This window comes from Epargyreus clarus, unplaced genomic scaffold (genome assembly GCF_041222505.1).
Source record: "Epargyreus clarus isolate Ecla_fem2 unplaced genomic scaffold, WU_Ecla_fem_2.2 ptg000017l, whole genome shotgun sequence".
Classification (NCBI taxonomy): domain Eukaryota; kingdom Metazoa; phylum Arthropoda; class Insecta; order Lepidoptera; family Hesperiidae; genus Epargyreus; species Epargyreus clarus.
In genome coordinates this window covers 752,171-771,762 of record NW_027332225.1, presented here as the reverse complement: position 1 = coordinate 771,762, position 19,592 = coordinate 752,171, and the positions used below count along the sequence as shown (strand labels likewise).

Below are 19,592 nucleotides of genomic sequence, written 5' to 3'. Positions count from 1 at the left end.
TAAATCAAACTTAAACACTTATATTATTTGATTAAACATTATTAATGTTACACAATAAACTTGTATGTAAGTATTAGAAAAGAAAAAAATAATAATATTAGCAATATCTTTATTTTAATTATATTCAGCACTATACAAGCCCGCATTTCCATTCTAATCTTTAACGATTCGGATTATACATTTGAATAGTATTAAATTTCATACATATTACATCAACATTCAATACTTCATTAGAACCTCATGTCTTAGACGATAACTGCTAATAATAAAACAATAGAATCCTTGAAATACAATAGAGAATTAACAGATTATTCAACATAGCAACACTAGAAAAAACATACGATAAACTATGCAGTAGCGCCATCTAGCGATTATATTAATATTATGAAAATTTTGTAGGAAATGAGCGATTTTAATCCTTATAATCGACTCCACGATTCCACCATAGGTATGCTGTCTATGTCTGCTCTGCATCATCAAAATGTGCCAGTTAAAACTATACAAATATAAAAAAAAAACTTAATTTTACTTTTAACACGACAAATTTCTCAACATCAAAATAGCATTAGGCACTAATTTTCTCTTTGTGACATTTCTTTTAATTTATAAGAGACAATACAATACATATAACTACTTAATCTTCATTTGTATTCCAGTCTTTCTAAAAACATCATTTCATCGCATTTCTCTACCAAGACAATATCTGTAATCATAATTAATTAAAATCGCTCATTCCCACCAAACATTCTACAATAACACATCCATTCGGACAAACGCAATCGAATATTATAAAAATACAGTATTAAGTGGCCTTAACAACGAACAGAGCCGGCTGTGTACAACTAAAGCTGCATTACAGTTGTTCCCACCTGTCCTTACAAGAACAGACATATTGCACAATATAACCGCGTTCATATAAAACGTATTTAGATAACGATATATACTATTTGAGATAGACACTATATACGTAAATACAGATCTTACACACGGAATATTCCAGATTTGACCCAAGGTAGACCCATTTTCAGTTGAAGCCATAGATCTCATTCATAAGAAATCTCTTGACATTTGCGTCGTTTCGGAGCGAAGTCGACATATGTCAACTTGACATTGACATCAAAGTACAAAGTAATGACATTTCAAATACTGTTATGTTGTATTTATTTTTCTAGAATATCAATGATGGAAAGGTAATTTGAACGTTTTTTCAGACGCAGTCCCCATTTTAAATAACATATTTACTTAATACAAACTCATATGTGGTAACTCATATAAGTAATGATTAATATTCATAGTGTATGTCGTGTCTACCTCCAAATATGTATATTTTTCGTATATTCCAAACATACAAATAACTATTATAGAGATTGCCGTACAGTTCATTTAATATTTCATAATTTAACATACAAAGCCGCCATCTTTAAATGTATATAAACTTACATTTGATATGATTTAAAATAAACAGACAAATTATTACTAAGTACTCGTCACACACTGTTGTCATGTGAAATACAATAAACATTAAATCTTATACTAGAGTAATAAGTTTTCCGTTCGAATGGCAATATTGTTACTATTCCAAGGTGCGTTTATATAGAAGTGGATTTTCCGCGCGATTCGTTGCACGGATTTTGTACTGTCTGCATTATAACAACAGTTTTAAGCGCTGTTGTTTCCTGGTTTGAAGGGTGAGCTAAGGGAAATATGCTTTTACGAGGCATACCAACTTAGTCTTCGTCCATCTGCGTACGATCTCAGTTAGGATTCCAATCCTATCTGGGATTGATTACAGATGTTCATAACCGACAGTGGTTGGAAGGAAGACTGTATCAGGAAGACAGATAAGCTACTTCTGCCTGAAATACGTGTACAATATAAACACACGGATTTCAGCGGATTTTGCCAAACGAACTTTAATAGCAAAATAAGCCATAATACTCTATTTAACATAAATATCTATATACAATAATAATATGTAAAACAATCACAATTTTAATGACATCTGTTATTTGAACTATGGGCAAAACACCTATATAATCAACATTAACCCCCATTTTACCAATCTTCGCAGCATATTTATTTTTAAAACTAGTTATTTTATATAGTTCATTGATTATCTAAGTATATAAATTTTATGTTGAGGATTCACTAATGTAATGTAAAATGTAAAGTTACGGAATCGCTTTTTCAAGTTAAAAAAACAAAATGACATCAAAAAGAAATTATAAGAGTGAAAGATATAGAAGATTCTTTAAAGATATTTTGTTAATAATTATTACATTATTGATTTAACTAATCTAATCTTGTATTTAAAAAATGTATGAAAATAAAAAAAAGATTTTGTTTAAAACATACTGAATTGATTATTTCAAATAGTTTCTTATAAATTTAGAAAAGATGCATATGGCACCAATTATATTAAATTTATAACATATGTGTAACTAAAAATCGCGTTATCATAATACTGGTATATGTTAATGATTTATTTGAAACCAAACTATCTTAATCGTGATTATTGACATAATTATTTTTATTAGTTAACTACACTCATTTCTTAGCTTGCGTTTGTTTGATATGAATTTTAGGGTAAATTTTACTAACAGAACCGATATCATAAAAATATTTCAATAAAAACATGTCTCTAGGATATTGTGCCAAAATCTAAATTTGAATTTAATTTTTAATTAACATCAGAAGTATTCTAATGAACAAAAGAAAGCGGTATTCTTTGGGGCTTATTGGGCCTCCAAACCAACCGAATCGACGACCGTTAAATTGCAATGACAAATTTTAGTTTCTAAACGATTCACTAGCGACGCTGGATAGTTGAAGACAAAAAGATAAATCATATCTGTATTACTTCAAAATATATGCCAAATTTTCAAGCATGGCTCCTGATTGTTATCTTTAAAATGTTTTACCCGACTTTGACGAGGCTTTCACACCAAGATAAAAGATAATATTAAATATTGACATGGGTTACTGATTACCCGAAAAAAGTATGAAATTTTTGATAAAATTTACAAATCCCGTGGTTACGCACACGCTAAGAATTTATCTTAATTAAACACCAAATTTATTCACAATTAATTAAACATTACTTTACTAAACAGCGAATTACAAACGAATAAGTCACGATTGAGGCAGATACATTCAAACGATTCAAACGAGTTGCAAATCGATTTTTTTAAAACGTGAAATAATGTAAATTAATACGTTAATTTTAACACATTCAGGCTTAGAGAGACAATATGTATTTTACAATGAATTACGTTACTGGGCGATTTTTTGCTGTTTCTAATTATTGTATAGTTAAAATGATTTAAGATCAATCGACGGTGGCACCAAAACTACGCCTGTTCTTTTAACAGCAGTGTTAAGCTGCTTTTCTGGTTTAAAAAGTATTGTAACAGAGATAATAATGAGGCATTCCAACTTAAGTCCTCAGGAGCAACAACACCCGTGTAATCGCAACCATGTAAAGTGGTCTGTTCCTATTTGAAGTCGATAACAGATGTTTACTATCGGTAATGGCCATAATTGATAAATGTATCTTTGCTACTTCTATTTTCAAAATTGAATTATCTATCTATTAAGATTCAAGAGATAGAGCCCTGTAACGGACAGACTGACAGACAGCGGAGTCTTAGTAATAAGGTTCCGTTATTACCATTTGGGTACGGAACCCTAAAAATATAGTTTTACTTGCGAACAATTCGTCCTCACTTGCCGAATACATCTACACGTTGCATTAAGTCGAACACTGCTGTTACAAGATAGACACAGGTGTGACGATAGTGCCACCGCTTCAAGGATTACACTACCTTAATAAATCAATGAAATGACAACGTTAATTAAAATATATTCATCGACATCGTACTCATTTAATTAATTATAACCAACTGTATTAAATAATAATTAAAGCCTGTAAAATTTGAACGACCTTAGAAAAATTTATCAATTATTTCATCATATTTTTATATTAGGTAATAGTGGTATTTTTATGAATGAAATATCATTCTACCCGCAATTATAACGCTTGTTTTTCAAAGTTGCATTGTGGCAGCAAAGTGGACCAATAAACTTTCACTATAACGAGAACATCACCTAACAGTAGTAATATTTATAAACTACCCGATTACGAAGTAATAGAATATACTCCTAAAGCGCATGTCATTTGTCTTGATTTAAAAGGTATTTGATTAAGTTTAATTGTAATATGTTTTTATACAATGTTTGATGCATAATTGCTTTTTGTGGCATTATGATAAAAGGAGATGAAGATAATCTTTGTTTGAGTAACGATGCTAACATATTTTAATAGACGCATAGCTAACCCTTAGAATTTTTAAAACTTCTTAATTACGTGACACACATATTTTTCCCCCAGGTAACTAAGTTGGAACACTCCATTTTTCAAAATTATATTTGTAATACTAACTCATCATTTATTTATCACTTACTATGACGTTGAAGGAAAACATCGTCCGGAAAACTCACATGCCACAAGATTTTATATGTCCTATAGGCAGTAGTGTTCCCCAAATACTAAGTTAGCACAACTCACGACACCTCCAACAACTTTAGTCAACCATACAAAAACAAAGATTATCTTTACCTCATAATTTCTACTTTCCTGGCATGATAGCAAATCTTATTTTAATAATCTCACTCTTTCATCGAGGTTGGCAAACATTATTAATATTAGAGATATATTTCCACTAAGAATAATTACATAGACAATACTCCTAAATGCCAACCGTCGTCTAATAGAAGAGCTATTCGAGTTTAACGCTTATAATATAATTGTAATTGATAAGTGAGAGCCGTTGCAGACTAGCTACTTTTAGGCATCGATCAATGAGACAGCTGCTTTTGAAAGGCAACTACATCGAACGCTCTACACTGCAGACATAAAAACGCGAGGACACCGATCTTACGCCTGTTATTAATAATCAATCCATAATTTTTTTTTAAACCAAAGATTGAAAATTGATAATGCCAAGTATAAAAAAATCCAAATATCGATCTATGATAGATTAAAACATTAGATAGATTGTCTAATAATAACCGGCGTAAATCAAATGCTCCACACCGGAGACATAAAAACGCCATTCGTGGCGATTGGCGATCTTACTTCTCCGAAAGCGATAAATCGCTAATCGCAAAAACGCGATACACGCAGTCTCTAAAACGCACGTTTCCAATACCACGACCAAACGCAGCAAATCTTCAAAACGTGACGTACCATCGATGCAATCGCCAAAACGCGAATCGCCGTTACTAAAAGTAGCCAGTCTGCCAGACCCGTAAACGATACAAACACCCGTGAGGCGAAACAGACAAACAGTCAAAAGATATCTCAAACACATACATATGTTATTATATATAAAAATCTATCAGCAACGATGTTGCCACCATAAAAAATGTAAGTACACAGATAATAATAAAAATATTTCTTTAACAAAACCGAATAACATTTCCTATCACAGTAGCAAGCGGATCCCGCTGTAGATGGCAACCCAAAACTATCCATTCGACCGTTCCACAGATAAAAAAAAAACCATCGGATAAATAATTGATTACGTTTTCTTTTTAAAACAAATCACTCCACAATCACTACACTTATTGAGTAAACTAGGAATACGCCACCATTCCGTTGAGGCATCGTTCGATTGGCAACACTCGGTGTTGCTACACTAGAAAATTTTCAATATGGCAATGTGACTAACATTGTACCAATGTTGCCGCTTACACACGTCTTCTTATAATAAAAACTAATGCATTGTTCATATCGGTTGCAATATAAAATCAATTCCAACATTATGGCAATGTTATTAACACATTGCCATATAAAAGTTCTAGCTACCGTTGACAGTTGAGTGAGTGTTGACGTATAAAAATATTTCCGTATGGCAACAATAACTTTAGTGTGTTTGTGAAGATTCGACAGTGCTAGGAAAAACGACTTTATTTCTTCATTGATATGTATGTGTGTAATGCAATATGCAATCACTTTATTACAATCAATTAAGTTCAAAGCAAATAGAAAATTTCCTGTACAGTAATTGTGCTTACATAGTTTCAATTTTAAGTTTTTAAATACTGAAAATGTTACGACGATTTCAATAGCGTGATTCAGAGACCAGCACACTAGCGCCATCTCTTAACAAATTATGAAAACTTGCCCCAATAGGATTCTATGTGCATTACACTGCATATATTTGATATTACTACACTAATAACATGAAAAATAATTCTTTATTTTGTTTTAGCAATATCTTTTCCGTTTTCCCTAACCAATCTACATACATAAGTTCTCCAGTGTTGCCATACCTCTCAGGTACAGTTCGCTCAGCTGCCAGTGTTGCCATTCGATACGTGCCCAGCGTAATACCGTTGTACCTTACAGCTAACGGGCGGTAGCGCGCCCTACTCCCCGGTGTCCACCCAACTCGCCTCCTCCGCTATTCTGTCCATGCAGTTGCATAGGAATTGGTACTGTGAAAGAGAAATAATTGAATTAAATCGATGATGTAATTGTAATTTCGATCTAAATGTAATTTGATGATGTGAATTTAATTTTAAATTTTTGAAGTGTAATTAACAACAACAAATTCAAAACGGCGGCTTGTCGATATAAAATATGTCAACAATAATTATTTTTTAGGGTTTACACGCGACAGTATAAGAGGAACTCACATCCCAGTGTCACGGGCATTCTTGCACCATGCGCAGTGTCAGCGGTACTACTATACTCCGGGCAGTGTCAGCGACACCTACCTTTTTTTTTTATATATATTTGAACCTGACGATAAAGCAGACGTGCTGATGGAAAGTAGTCAACGTCGCCTATGGACATTTGCAACACCAGAGGAGTCGCCAATGCATCGCCAGCTTTGAAGGAGAGCTCGTTTTGCACCTTTTTTGAAGAGCCTCATGTCATAGCGCTCCGGGAATACCTCAGAAGGAAGTTCATTCCACATCTTGCACGTCCGTGGCAAGAACGTCCGCGCAAACCGAAACCTAAGTCGCGCTCGGTGCTAGCGGTACACGTACGTTGCGCAGTGCCAGTAGTATTGACGCACCGCGTACAGTGCCCGCGGTATTCACGAAGCGCGTGCAGTATCAAGCGCACACCATGTACCACTTGCACAGGCAGCCCTACGGCACCAGTGGCGGCGGTACTCACGTAGGGCGTGTACAGCGCGAGCGCGCGCGGCGGCTTGTCCGCGCGGTGGCAGTACAGCAGGCGCGCGGCGGCCGCCTCGTCGTCGGCGCGCCACTCGCGCAGGCAGCCCCACGGCACCAGCGCGGCCGGCCCCGCGTCCCCCGCGCCGCCCGCGCCGTCCGGCTCGCACCACGCAGACAGGGATAGTCCGCTCCAACCTGTACACAAGAGTTTTTCATTTTAGGTAACACATAAATTAAACAATAATTTAGTGGTTTAAAAATTATATTTCTACTCTAAAGTGTTCTCGACCGGAAGTTTAACATTCATATCGTAGCACGTACGCCCGCGGCAGTCCGTATGATCGAATACGCGGGCCCCATGCGGCTTACCGACGGTGAGGGCGAGCGCGGGCGTGGCGCGGCAGTCGGTGCGGGCGGGCGGGAAGGCCACGTGTCCGTAGCCGGGCAGAGCGCGCGCGAGGGCGAGGTAGTCGTGCGCGCGCCGCACGTCCTGCAGCGCCTTCAGCTGGTAGAGCCGCGCGCCCGCCACGCACACGCCGCGGTTCACGTCCTCCACGGCCTGAGGGCGTCAACAGAAACACGTATACATTCAACTAATGCCACATTTCAATACTCTCTGAGCACAGACACATAGGTATAGTCTACGCCAAACTTCAAGTCCGCTCTGAAATTAATGCACGCAGGTGTCAGTCAGAGAGCCAATGCGGTCGAATACAACTACAAGCATATACTCCGTAGCAACGTAAGGGCACACTAACGCAGCTATGTACCCGCGGGTGAGAACGGGCAGCGGAGGGTGCCAGGGGGTCCCGCGCTGCCTTCGTCTCGCTAATATCTACTTTGCTATTGCGACGCGACTCGTTTCTATATTCGGAGCGGACTAACAGTTTGGCGGACTATACCACTACGTTTATATAAATAACATGCCCGGTGTGATCTATACTAGTCTTCACTCCACGTAATTATTTTTTTTAGTCTGTATTATTTCGCGGCATTTACTAAGTCATCATTTCTAAGCGAGTTACTCCTACAACATCATATATATAACATAGATCAAGGTACATAGCTTCCCAAACTAAGACCACTTGTCCTCAAAGTGTACCTGCCAGAAGATGAACGCATTGGCCTTAGGATCTTCCTTGCCGACGCTGAGTTCCCGCTCCGGATTGAAGAGCCACTTGCGCACCGAGAGACAACTGCTCGACGCGGTGGAGTAGTTCTGAATGTAAAGCGAGTGGGGGCACTCGTTCGGTTGGAGTTTACGTTCTGAAATGAATATGTGGCATGAAGTAGTATTAATATAATAATATGATTCATTTTATGATTTGACTGCTGAGACACCACTTGTTATTTTTCATAATTCACACTTTTCTAATATAGAATAAAGATGGTATGAATTATTCATTGAGAATACAAACGTTTTTAAGACTATTGTGTTATTGTTTATAGTGTAGTTACGTGTAAGGGACAGCCCTACACGTTAAGGCTGCATCGCGCCAGCCCTACACCGTTCTCACGCTGGATCGTGTCTTCGCGGAACGGTCAACGCTGACGAGGCGCGTCCCACGTGCAGGTGGCCGTCCGCCGTGGGATCAGTTCACCTCCATCGCGGAAAGTGACTCAACCTATCACATCATATATTTTTATTGTTAGAAGTTGTATAAAATTTGTTTTGTATAAAATAAACGTATTAATTCGTTCGTGAAATAGACTGCAATTCTTTCCTCGACGCCCAGCTCCCATAACTGGTTTTGTTTTATTTCAATTGTATTTATATGTAAAAAATAATATTTAATACATACGACTTTTTTTTCTCTCAAAAAATCTACTGTGAATAAAAATAATTTTACCGTAGTGTTGCAATATTACAGCATACAAGTATAAAGGATTCATTTCTATATTTTTTCTGATTTCAGTATAAATTAAAATGACTTACCAAAATTATACTCAACGATTTCGAACAAGTAGAAATACTTCTGCACTGCTTTCGACAGTCCAATCTTTTCACAGACTGCCCGGTACACATCATCGGCGTTTGTGGACTTGAGTACGGAGACCGTGACCACTTCCTTATCTGGCAACAGCACCTTCAAATCCACTGGCGAAGGGTTTGAAGAGTCATCGGAGTCCGTGAGGAATTCTTGGACCGCGTCTGATTCTGCTATCACCCGAACTGCGCATACCTAGACATCAAAGCAAAGAAGAACAAATAGTTAATTTAATTAAAAATAGAAAATGTTTTCTACAATGTTTTGAAATGTAATATATTCTGTTACCTTTTCTAAATACTGTTCTAATCCTCGTCTTCTCGCATCCAATTGTTGCTCGCTTAACGTGAATGGCCATTTTCCAGGCAATTTCGGGAAATTGAATCCTGGAAAAAATATAAATAAGCATGAATAGATAAGTAAACCAATTATTTATTTTAGAGTATAATATTTGCTTTACAAATCGTATTACTATAAGTATTTACTTTACAAATCGTATTAGGAACTGAACATATAGAGTACTGTTTTATCACCAGCCGGTATTCCGACACTTGGTAGCGAACGCTTGGCCGTCGTCGTATCTTTGGTAGATAGTCACGTCTGTAGATAGACCAATGTATCACTCATGACCATGACTCACCAAGAAACTCCTTCCTCAGCTGCTGATGCAACGCCGCGAACTATCTATACCGGCGGCTGCAAAGGTGTCTCCCGACCATGAGCACATTAAACGCCACCTACGACCGGCCTGTATTCCTTTCCTTCACCTGCCGGTAGTCCGATACGGAAACATAGTACAGTCGTATCGCTGGTAGATGGTGACGTAGATCAATAAAAACTCACCAAGAAACTCTTTCCTCAACTGCTGGTGTAAGGCCGCGAACTCTCTATACCGGCGGCTGCAGAGGTGTCTCCCGGCCATGTGCACATTGAAGGCCACATACGACCGTCCCGTATTCCTCTCCATCACCAATCTGTAGTCTGGTACAGAGACTGGTAGCGATCGCTTGTCTGTATAGTCGTATCGCTGGTAGACGGTAGCGCGGGAGTTGGCCGCGCCACCGATCACCCCGACGGGCGCTGAGCCGTCGTCGCATGGTTCTAGGCGCTCCGCTTCCTATTGCAACATATTAAACGCAACTTGAAAATCAATCAAAGGTTCACATTTTAATTGTGGGATCGATAAAATTGTTCTTGGTTAGTTATCTTATCTGTTCAGCAGATCTACGTTATACATTATAAACTATTTAATTTAAAAAGCGTTTATCATTATCGTTTAGCTCGTCATCTATTTATGTAAATATTTCACACAGACATAGAAATATATATAGTATTAATAACCCCTGAACAAGGAGAAGAAAATTGTCATCCATTACTTATTACCAATTGATAATAAATTGTTCTGAAATATATGTCGAACACTAATCAATCTAAAATGGTGTCAATGTTAAGTGGGACCAATGTTTTTGTATGAAATTCTTAATAATATCCACTCTATACCCCAAGTTTTGATTATATTTTATTACCTTCTGTGTAACAGAGATGACGGTCAGTGTGAGACAGTCGCCACCTGACTTGATTAGATCCACGACCTGCTTGTGTGTGGCACCTTCGACGTTCACGCCATTGCTGTAACAATAAAAATATTCCTGTCAAAAGAAAACTCATTCATCATCAAATATTCGAAATATATGTTCTTGTTATCTATACTGCTAATAAATCTGTAGAGAGGTCAATTCTGTACATGAAATATATTTCCAAAATAACTATCAGGGGGTGATTAGGGATCGATACTGATGCCAAAAATGCAATCAGTAAAATTTTTGTCTGTCTGTCTGTCTGTCTGCCTGTCTGTCTGTCTGTCTGTCTGTCTGTCTGTCTGTATGTATAACCGCTATAGAAACAAAAACTACTCGACGGATTTTAACGAAACTTGGTACAATTATTTTTCATACTCCTGAGCTGGTTATAGTATACTTTTAATCACGCTACAATCAGTAGGAGCAGAGCAGTGAAGGGAAATGTTGGGAAAACGGGAGAAGTTACTCCATTTTTTAAGCTTCCATCGCGTGTGCAACCTAAATGGTTAAAGCTACACAGAAATCATGTATGACGGAAATGTTCTCCTTAAAATTATATAAAAAATATCCTTCGACATCATATGTCTATCTTTTATGGTTGACTCACAATAACACGTGTACCTCCCGATAGCTTAGCAGTTCAAAGCTTTCTGATTATATTTGTCTACTCCTACGTTTATAACACTCTCAGTCATCCCTAATTAAAAAAGTTAACAGTATTAACTATTCCATACAAAAGAATCATAGAAATCATACCCCTGAGTGATAAGGGTTGTTCACCCTTAACATTTTTTTATTTATATGGCAACACAACGTTTGCCGGGTCAGCTAGTCTCGCATAAATGATTACGAGTTGTTACTTGTTATTATGGATAGTAAGACCAAGAGTCAACCAAGCAGCAGTGAGTGAGCACCCAACCGTTGCTCTACTAATGATCAGATCTTAAAATTCGTAAAGAAGACTTCATAAAAGTTTGGTATATCTTCTGAAGAATATATAAGTAACTAATTCAATATTCGAAGTTTTTATGTTAGAAAAATGCGGTATGTAATGCTGAACACAGTTGGTAGGTATAGCACTGATACCACCATAATCAAATCATGTACATTTCTATCTTTCCTCTCCTCATTGATTTTCTATTTGCAATATTCCAACTTCAATAGATATTTATGCATTATAATACTTATGCTGCTCATATAATCAAACTTCCTTACAGACTGTAACAGTAGTGTGTATCACCTTACCCAGTAATCGTCGCCAACGCCTGCCCAGGCGCCTCCAGATCGTATATTTCGAAGCCGCTGGAGGCACAATAATAGAAACAGTAACGAAACTCCCCAGCACCACCCCTCTGGACCGACATGTTACCAAACGCCGTATCGCATCACACATTGACACCGGGGAACCGCGAAACACGTATGCCACTTCCAATCCTTCGTTTTCCATAAGTGTCCAAGAGTTTTCAACACCACACAAACGACTAATCAACAACTGAAGCTCAAAACGCGTCACATGGCAAAATTTTTGTAAAACACTTGCTAAACGTAACTTTTGCGGAAATCGTCCAAAAGTTCTTAGAAGCGGCACAATCCAATAGTTTATTATAATCTACGGTCAAATGCCTCACATGGCAATATTTTTAGGAAACGTTCAGCAGAAGTTAAATTACTATATTTAACACCTTAGGCCGTTCCAAATCACCACAATTGAACAAAAATTTTCACGAAAACCTATCTTTTTTAGAACATATCACTAGTTCAAAATTAGACACTTCAAAACCAAATCTAACACATTCTATATCTTTCAGGCACAACGAATTTATTCGAAGACGAATCCGAAATACACGAGAATTATTCGAGTTCTTCCGATGTCGCCTTGCTTTACAACAACGGAAAATTGCTCTATAAAACTAACTTCAATAGATTTTAGACTGACTTCTTTGTTCCAACGGTAATGAAACTAAGATCAAAACAGAAACAGGCGAGCGAAAAGACCCAATTCCAGTGTTCTAATGACGATAATTAGCCCGCGGTCATTAATGAAGCGTTAGCAATTTATTAAATAAACATCGATATCGATAGAGCCTAGTTATTGCGACGTTGTCAACGGATGGAGTTTCGTTAATGTTTATAGATTTGAACCAAATATTTGTTGATCGATTTTGGTGCAGAAAATTGATGAATGATGAGCAAAATTAATGCTAAAATCAAGCGAACGAATCCCCGTATTAGGCAAATCAAAGGTCTTCCTAATAAGTTATGTGGTCTCTGTAGCATCCATCATCTCTCACCCATCACTTTGCAGGTCCCCAACTAAACATAGTTAGCGCCACACTATTCGCTATTCCCACTGCATCCAGAGATTGCCCGGTGTTACCCATGTATAGATGTTCACCCATGTATAGGTGTTACCCATGTATAGATGTACACCCGAATCGAAAATAAAATAAAAATATTACACAAAGTCGATCGCAGATACGTTGCCATGTGACAAATTTTACAATTTTCTACAAGACAATTACATGACTCGACCCCATGTGCTGTATGGACAGATTAATTAGCAATTAAACAATTACCATTATCACGATCGCCGTATCAAACGCCAGAACAGCAACGCGAGTATCGAATTTCTTGCATTGATAAGGACATATCTAGGACACCAGACTATTTAGAACGTTATTTACACTCATTAGTACTCGATCGTAATAAGGGCATCGGGGTCTGAAATGTCACCACCAGATATATCCAGTCACTTGAGTGACTGCATCTGGGTCTTGCCTCGTTTATCACCGCCTGAACGATCTAAAGATGGTTCACAAACAAATATGTTGAATATATAGTATCAAGGATCGTGATAGAAGTATAGCTATTTTTTTTCAGAAATCATTCACGGATTTCAACTTTTACATTTGTTTTGCATAGCAATTTTGATGAAACAAAGACATCTGTAATTACAGTTAAAAGGCGTTTTAATATTTCTATGACAGGGGTGCCATTGGCCATCAAGGTTGCTAGGTTGTCTATACCGCCACACATACAGAAAAGTTTGACGAGCTATATAGAACAGGGATTCTAACTAAAACCAATCACAGATACGTTGTCACTCTTGAGGATGGTCGCTTTATATGTAAAACATTCAGTATTTCCATGAGGTCAATTTTAGATGTGCTGATTTTAAATCGGAATTAATGCATTTTTTTCTTTCTTTAGATGCCCAAGGGATTGCGTCAGAATGTTTTATGTACTCATAGTTATTATACTACAGTTACCTACTATGAACTGTAGGCTAATATTCTTGTAACCAACCCACGTTGTTTTACAATCTTTTGAGCTCTATTGTAAGAGGTACAATTACGATCGACAAATGAGGGCAGTCTCATGTTGCACATTAACTTTATCGTCGCTTTCTGCACATGTCGGGCTCTCTTTGTGTCGTTCGTATTGTAACATGTAACAGAGACGTGTCACCACTTCCTTCTTATTGGATTTCCTCGACATCACCATACCTGATGGTTGGCACACTTTTATCCTGTTTATTTTAACACCAGCGCGTAATGCCTTTGCAATTGTAGATTTTGGTTGTTCTTCTTATTTAGAGAAAATATAATTAGCTGGTCTAATGGTCTAAATTTATTTCATTCTGAGAGGAATGCTGAGGAATCTGAGTGTGTGATCTGTACTTTTTTCTTGGAGGTAGGGGGCACTTTTTTTAGGAACTTGGCAGCGTTACTGTCTTAGTCTTCTTTATGAAAATATTCGACATATCTGCTTAAATTTATCCAACTTGCGTCGTATGTGGGCGAATTGTTGCACATTGTACATGCCCAATGTGGGTAAGCGTAATTAGCGCGTTGGTAGCCAAATCTACTTGATTGTTTCCAAACCGTCACTAAGCCATGCAGCAAGGTAACTCAAGGTAACGCAAAGGTAATTTAATGACTGTTATCCAATGATAACAGAAACGAACGAGTTAACGTAACTTTCGAAGGATTGATGCCCCGATAAAATATATGCACTAACAATCTCCCATTTAACACCTGATTGCCTTACTTTGCTTTACTTAGTAGATCGGCTCAGACCTAAACAATCGGCACATTCGCCGTAAATACACATTTCATCTTATTTCTTACTTTTTAACTGATGTTATAAAGGTCATCTTTTGTAAGAGATAAATAAATATTTGTTACTCTTTCACGAAAAACCTATTGAGCAGATTAGGATGAAATTTTGCACATAAATAGCTTACGAGCTGGATAATCATATAGGATACTCTTTACCATGACAAGACCCGTGCAGGCAGGGCAGCTGGCAAAACCTAGTTGTGTTATAATTCCTGTAAGTGTTTAATAACAGATACATTATTTATTATCTGTGTATTCACATTAACAGCTAATCTCGAACAATAAATGATTGTATTATGTTTGTACTATTGTAATAACAGAGGAAAATCCTTTATCTCTGGTTATACCTATATGTTAATGTTATACTTTATTTTTTTAACAAACCAGGCAAACAACTATGACTAAATCTGGATCTCAAATATACTAAATCCAAACTCAATTTCTTTTACTGTTTTATGGAAACCATAGCTACAATAAAATACACAAAAGACTCCTTAATGAATAGGATTTTTGCCTATTCAGGAGTCCCCCGCACAACAGATGAAGAAATAAACCATTACATCAAAATAAGTAAAAGGCTACTTTTGTTTACTGGTACATACAATAATAAAATGTTATGATCTATAAAACAAAGCTATAAAAATTATAAAAAAACCTCTCTCTCACTTGGTTACAATGTCAATTACATGTAAATGGATTTTATGAAAAACAAGAGGTTGTTATCAACATCTCAGTAAAAAGGCTGTTGTAGTTACAAAATAGCAGTAATGGGAAATTGTATTGTCAGGCCATTCTACAATCATAAGTGTGTGAATATGAGTCGTATGAAAATACTGAGTACAACACACCAACTGTAATGTTAGCTTACATATGTAAATAATGAATCTTGTACAATTTATGCCCACCAAAAGTTTCAAATGTTTGGTAGACAAAAGTTTATTTTGACCATATTTGCATAGGAAAAGGAAAATTTTTGAACTTGTAAGGGGAGATTAAGATGGTCTACTATTTGAGGAAGTAAGAGAACATTTTAATGGGAGTAAGAGTACATAGTAAACCACTTATAATGACATTAGATAAATATATCTGTTAATCGCATTAACTGTGATAATAATATCTACATTGTATTGCAACTTATCCAATAATATTTATTTATATCTATTTTACGCTTATCAATATAACACATTATTTCTTCAATTTGTTTGCAAAGATTTTTTATTTTTACTGCTCTCAAAAGTCCAACAGAAAATTATTTATAAGTATTGTAACTGTATATATATTCTGTGTATATCAATAGAAGATTATAAGAATTAAGAACAGATTTACAAAGGAAGCCTATGGAAAAACAACAAAATGTCAAGCATTTTAATTATACATACAGAGGTATTATCTAAAGCCCTTTAGCTGACTACTACTGTGTATTTGAGTCAAGGTTTTCAAGGAAACCTTATAATACATCGGACATACAAATGTATTGCAATTTGCTACTGAAATGTAAAGCTTATTATTTCAACTGTAAGGTTTTTCTGAGCATTATAAATCAACCTGGTTGTAAATGGTCAGTGGCACTTATGTGGACTAATCTTTTACTGACTATTCATAGACTTCAAAGAAAAACTCTACATAATGTAAGTACAATTTGTTGTTAACCGACATAATTTGATGTTATCAATGAGTCAGTAAAAATAGTCTTGGATATGTATTGAAAGTATCCTTCAAATATTACTTAATTTATCATTATCAATTAATTTATGTGTTTATGTAGAAGTGACCAATCTAACTTGTATGTAACCTTCAATAGACTAGAAAATATTTTTTTATATCACAATATTAGTAGTATACATACTTCTTCTAACATAGGATTATTATTTTTCACATTTAATAAAGTTTTTAGTACTAAAAACTTTAATATATTGCTGTAACAAAACAGGTTGTCAATAAAAATGCATCTTGTGTAAAACATTAACAAAACTGTATAAAAATGTAATCTAGTAGCTGTGATAATAAAATTTGTTATGAAATTTTTATCACTTAATTAATATATGTAATGATACATTTTTATAAGATATTGCAACATAAACATACAAAGAGGTATTGGGCAATTTATTAAATAACTGACCAAGGCTATTTCATTTGTATTGCTATTGATTCTTTGTGTCATGTTCACCCAAGCTCAAAATAGGTTTCAAATTAAATTTCTCTTTATTGGTTTAGCTGTGTATTTTTGTGAAATGCTTACAAGGAAACTTTAGGGGCTAAAATACGTTTATTTTGTCATCTTATAAATTACTACCTGACCCGGCAAACTTTGTACCACCTCAAAATCTATTTTTGAAATATATTTCATATAAAATATACCATATATTACTCGTAGATAATGTAGGTTTCGAATGGTGAAAGAATTTTTAAAATTGGTCCAGTAGTTTTTGAGCCTATTCATTACAATCAAACAAACAAACAAAGTTTTCCTCTTTATAATATTAGTATAGAAGTATAGATTTAAAAAAAACAAACACCTTATAGTATTTTTTATATTCCTCTTTTTAATGGTTATTAACTGACTTATTATTATTCAATGGGAGTCGCCCCCATTAATATTTTTCCAATAAGATAACACTGTAGTTATCTTATTGGAAAAATATTAATGGTGTATATATAAGTTGTTTGTGTAGCTAGGTCCTAATTTGATTTATTAATGAGAAATAATTTATTGGATAATAAAAAGGTTATATACAATATTTGAAACAATAAAATTAAATACTAATTAAACAAAAAAAAATCAAATTATATACTAATAGAAACTTATTTACAAAATGTTCATATATACAAAAACGAAATACAAAAATATTTATTATATTATGAATAGGTATACATTTAAAGAAGTTATACAAATGTGCGTATGCAGGCTTGTCAGTCTGTGATAACAATGTGTTCCTTAAATTTAGAGCAATTTATTTATATTACTTGATATGCAATTTATATTTTATATGTAAGGATAATTTAAATATTCAAATAGTATAATTCTTAATAGGGTTACTTACTACTAGCAAACTTTCATGAGTTACCTACAATGCCTTAAATATAGTAACTATAAGCCCTTAGTAGTATTTATAAGACTTTTTAGCGGTTAGGACTTAAAAATAAGTTACATACAGCCAAGAAACCAAAACCTACACATTCTAAGTATGCATTAAGACTTCATCAGTATCAAGCAAATAGTAGAGCATAAAAATGTTAACATATAACTACACTATGTTTATGGTCACATTATCATGGTCATTTCAAATTATAAATTCCTATATGATTTGCTAACATAGCAACTAAATAAGTGCTCCTTGCAACATATAAATTATAATCTTGCAATCATTATAACTTACATTGTAAGTAGGTGTTTGATTCTTAAAAGAATAAATGGACCCCAGTAGTAAATGTATAGTAATTAGTTATTGCAAGACTGACAGACAGACATAATAATAGCTTGTTGCAGTTGTAACAACAGGTCTTAAGCCCCACTTCCTTCATGCACAAATACTACAATACAGTATTACAATAAAGTTGCATACTGATTAACTTAAAATAAAACTGCATTCCTGCAGTAACTATTTGCATAAGTTTGCGTTGCAAAACAATTTCGCAAAACTGGTTCCAATGAGTCAGCGTACAAAGGTGTCAAATTTTGTTGATCCTCCAAGTAAATCGAATGCGAGTAACGTTGAAACAAGGAGTGATTGGGAGTTAGCCTTGATGACAGGACGAACGGGTAATTATGTAATAATTGGACTGTATGAAGTACTTACACTTCCAGGATCCTGTCCCCCTTCCTGATGCCGGCCTGCTCCGCCGCACCCTGCTCCAAAACTGCGCTGACGTGCTGCAAGGGGGCATATAGCTCCCCATTTATAGACCTCAACTGCCCACCCTCAGACACTTGCCCCCTGACGTTAAAACCAAAACCAGTCTCCGTTTTGTAAATAGTAACGCGACGGGGCCCATTGCTAACCACTTGGCCCTTATTATTTTTATCGGGCCGAATAACACTGTTATTATCGGTTTCTGTCTCGGCCATTTTGAACTATTTAGAGCACAGATGATAGATGAGCATGTCGTTGACCGAACGCTAGGCGCTGCACAGACTATTATCACAAATACAAACGTACATGTCAGAGCAGAGACTATGTTTATGGTTAAAGAACAATGTATTTTGTTGTTTGCCAAAGATGCGTTCCAGTCAGCTTCTCCAGCCAGTAAAAGATAATTTATTCTAACGAAGCATAAAATGAAATTTAAATTAAAAACAAGCTTTATCAGCTAGGTATTTCAACTTACCTGATATATATTTACTTGGATTGTTTAATAATATTATTATATACTTTTTATTGCCATTATTAATGCAATTACAATATAATACCCGAATATAATAATTAATTTAAAAAGCATAATTTTATTCTGAATAAATTCACTGATCGCTGTAAGTTTTGACTCAGAGGTTTTCACATTAAAACATCCATTGAATGTATAAGTTTAGGGATATTAAAAGCATTAATACTTTGAGGTACCGTTGTATTTCGATACCGATAATTTTGTACTCGATACTTTTATTCAGTGAGACAGATATTGTATCAAATAAATCTTAGAAACATCAGGATGTTTCTGGCAATAAATCTTTTAAAACAGTGGTTAAACACAATTATTTATTTCTTACACGGGCG

General features: G+C 35.5%; 1 protein-coding gene across 1 annotated transcript; it reads right to left on the bottom strand.

Annotated features, from left to right (window-relative positions):
* Positions 1 to 1,269: 1,269 nt before the first annotated feature.
* On the bottom strand, positions 1,270 to 19,011 carry Snx27 (sorting nexin 27). The gene is made up of 9 exons (XM_073082343.1): positions 18,681 to 19,011; positions 10,709 to 10,811; positions 10,026 to 10,299; positions 9,471 to 9,568; positions 9,131 to 9,377; positions 8,297 to 8,460; positions 7,564 to 7,753; positions 7,193 to 7,389; positions 1,270 to 6,501 (listed from the first exon to the last, which is right to left on the bottom strand). Exons 1-9 carry the CDS (start codon positions 18,947 to 18,949, stop codon positions 6,433 to 6,435), a joined length of 1,611 nt encoding a protein of 536 aa, XP_072938444.1. The 5' UTR covers positions 18,950 to 19,011; the 3' UTR covers positions 1,270 to 6,432.
* Between the last annotated feature and the right edge of the window lie 581 nt (positions 19,012 to 19,592).

Coding starts and splice junctions, on each gene's coding strand:
- Snx27 (XM_073082343.1), bottom strand. CDS start 18,949: ATGGCCGAGACAGAAACCGATAATAACAGTGTTATTCGGCCCGATAAA. Junction 10,812..18,680: donor GGGGACAGGATCCTGGAAGT/GTAAGTACTTCA, acceptor TTATTGTTACAG/CAATGGCGTGAACGTCGAAG. Junction 9,569..10,025: donor GTTGAGGAAAGAGTTTCTTG/GTGAGTTTTTAT, acceptor TATTTTTTCCAG/GATTCAATTTCCCGAAATTG.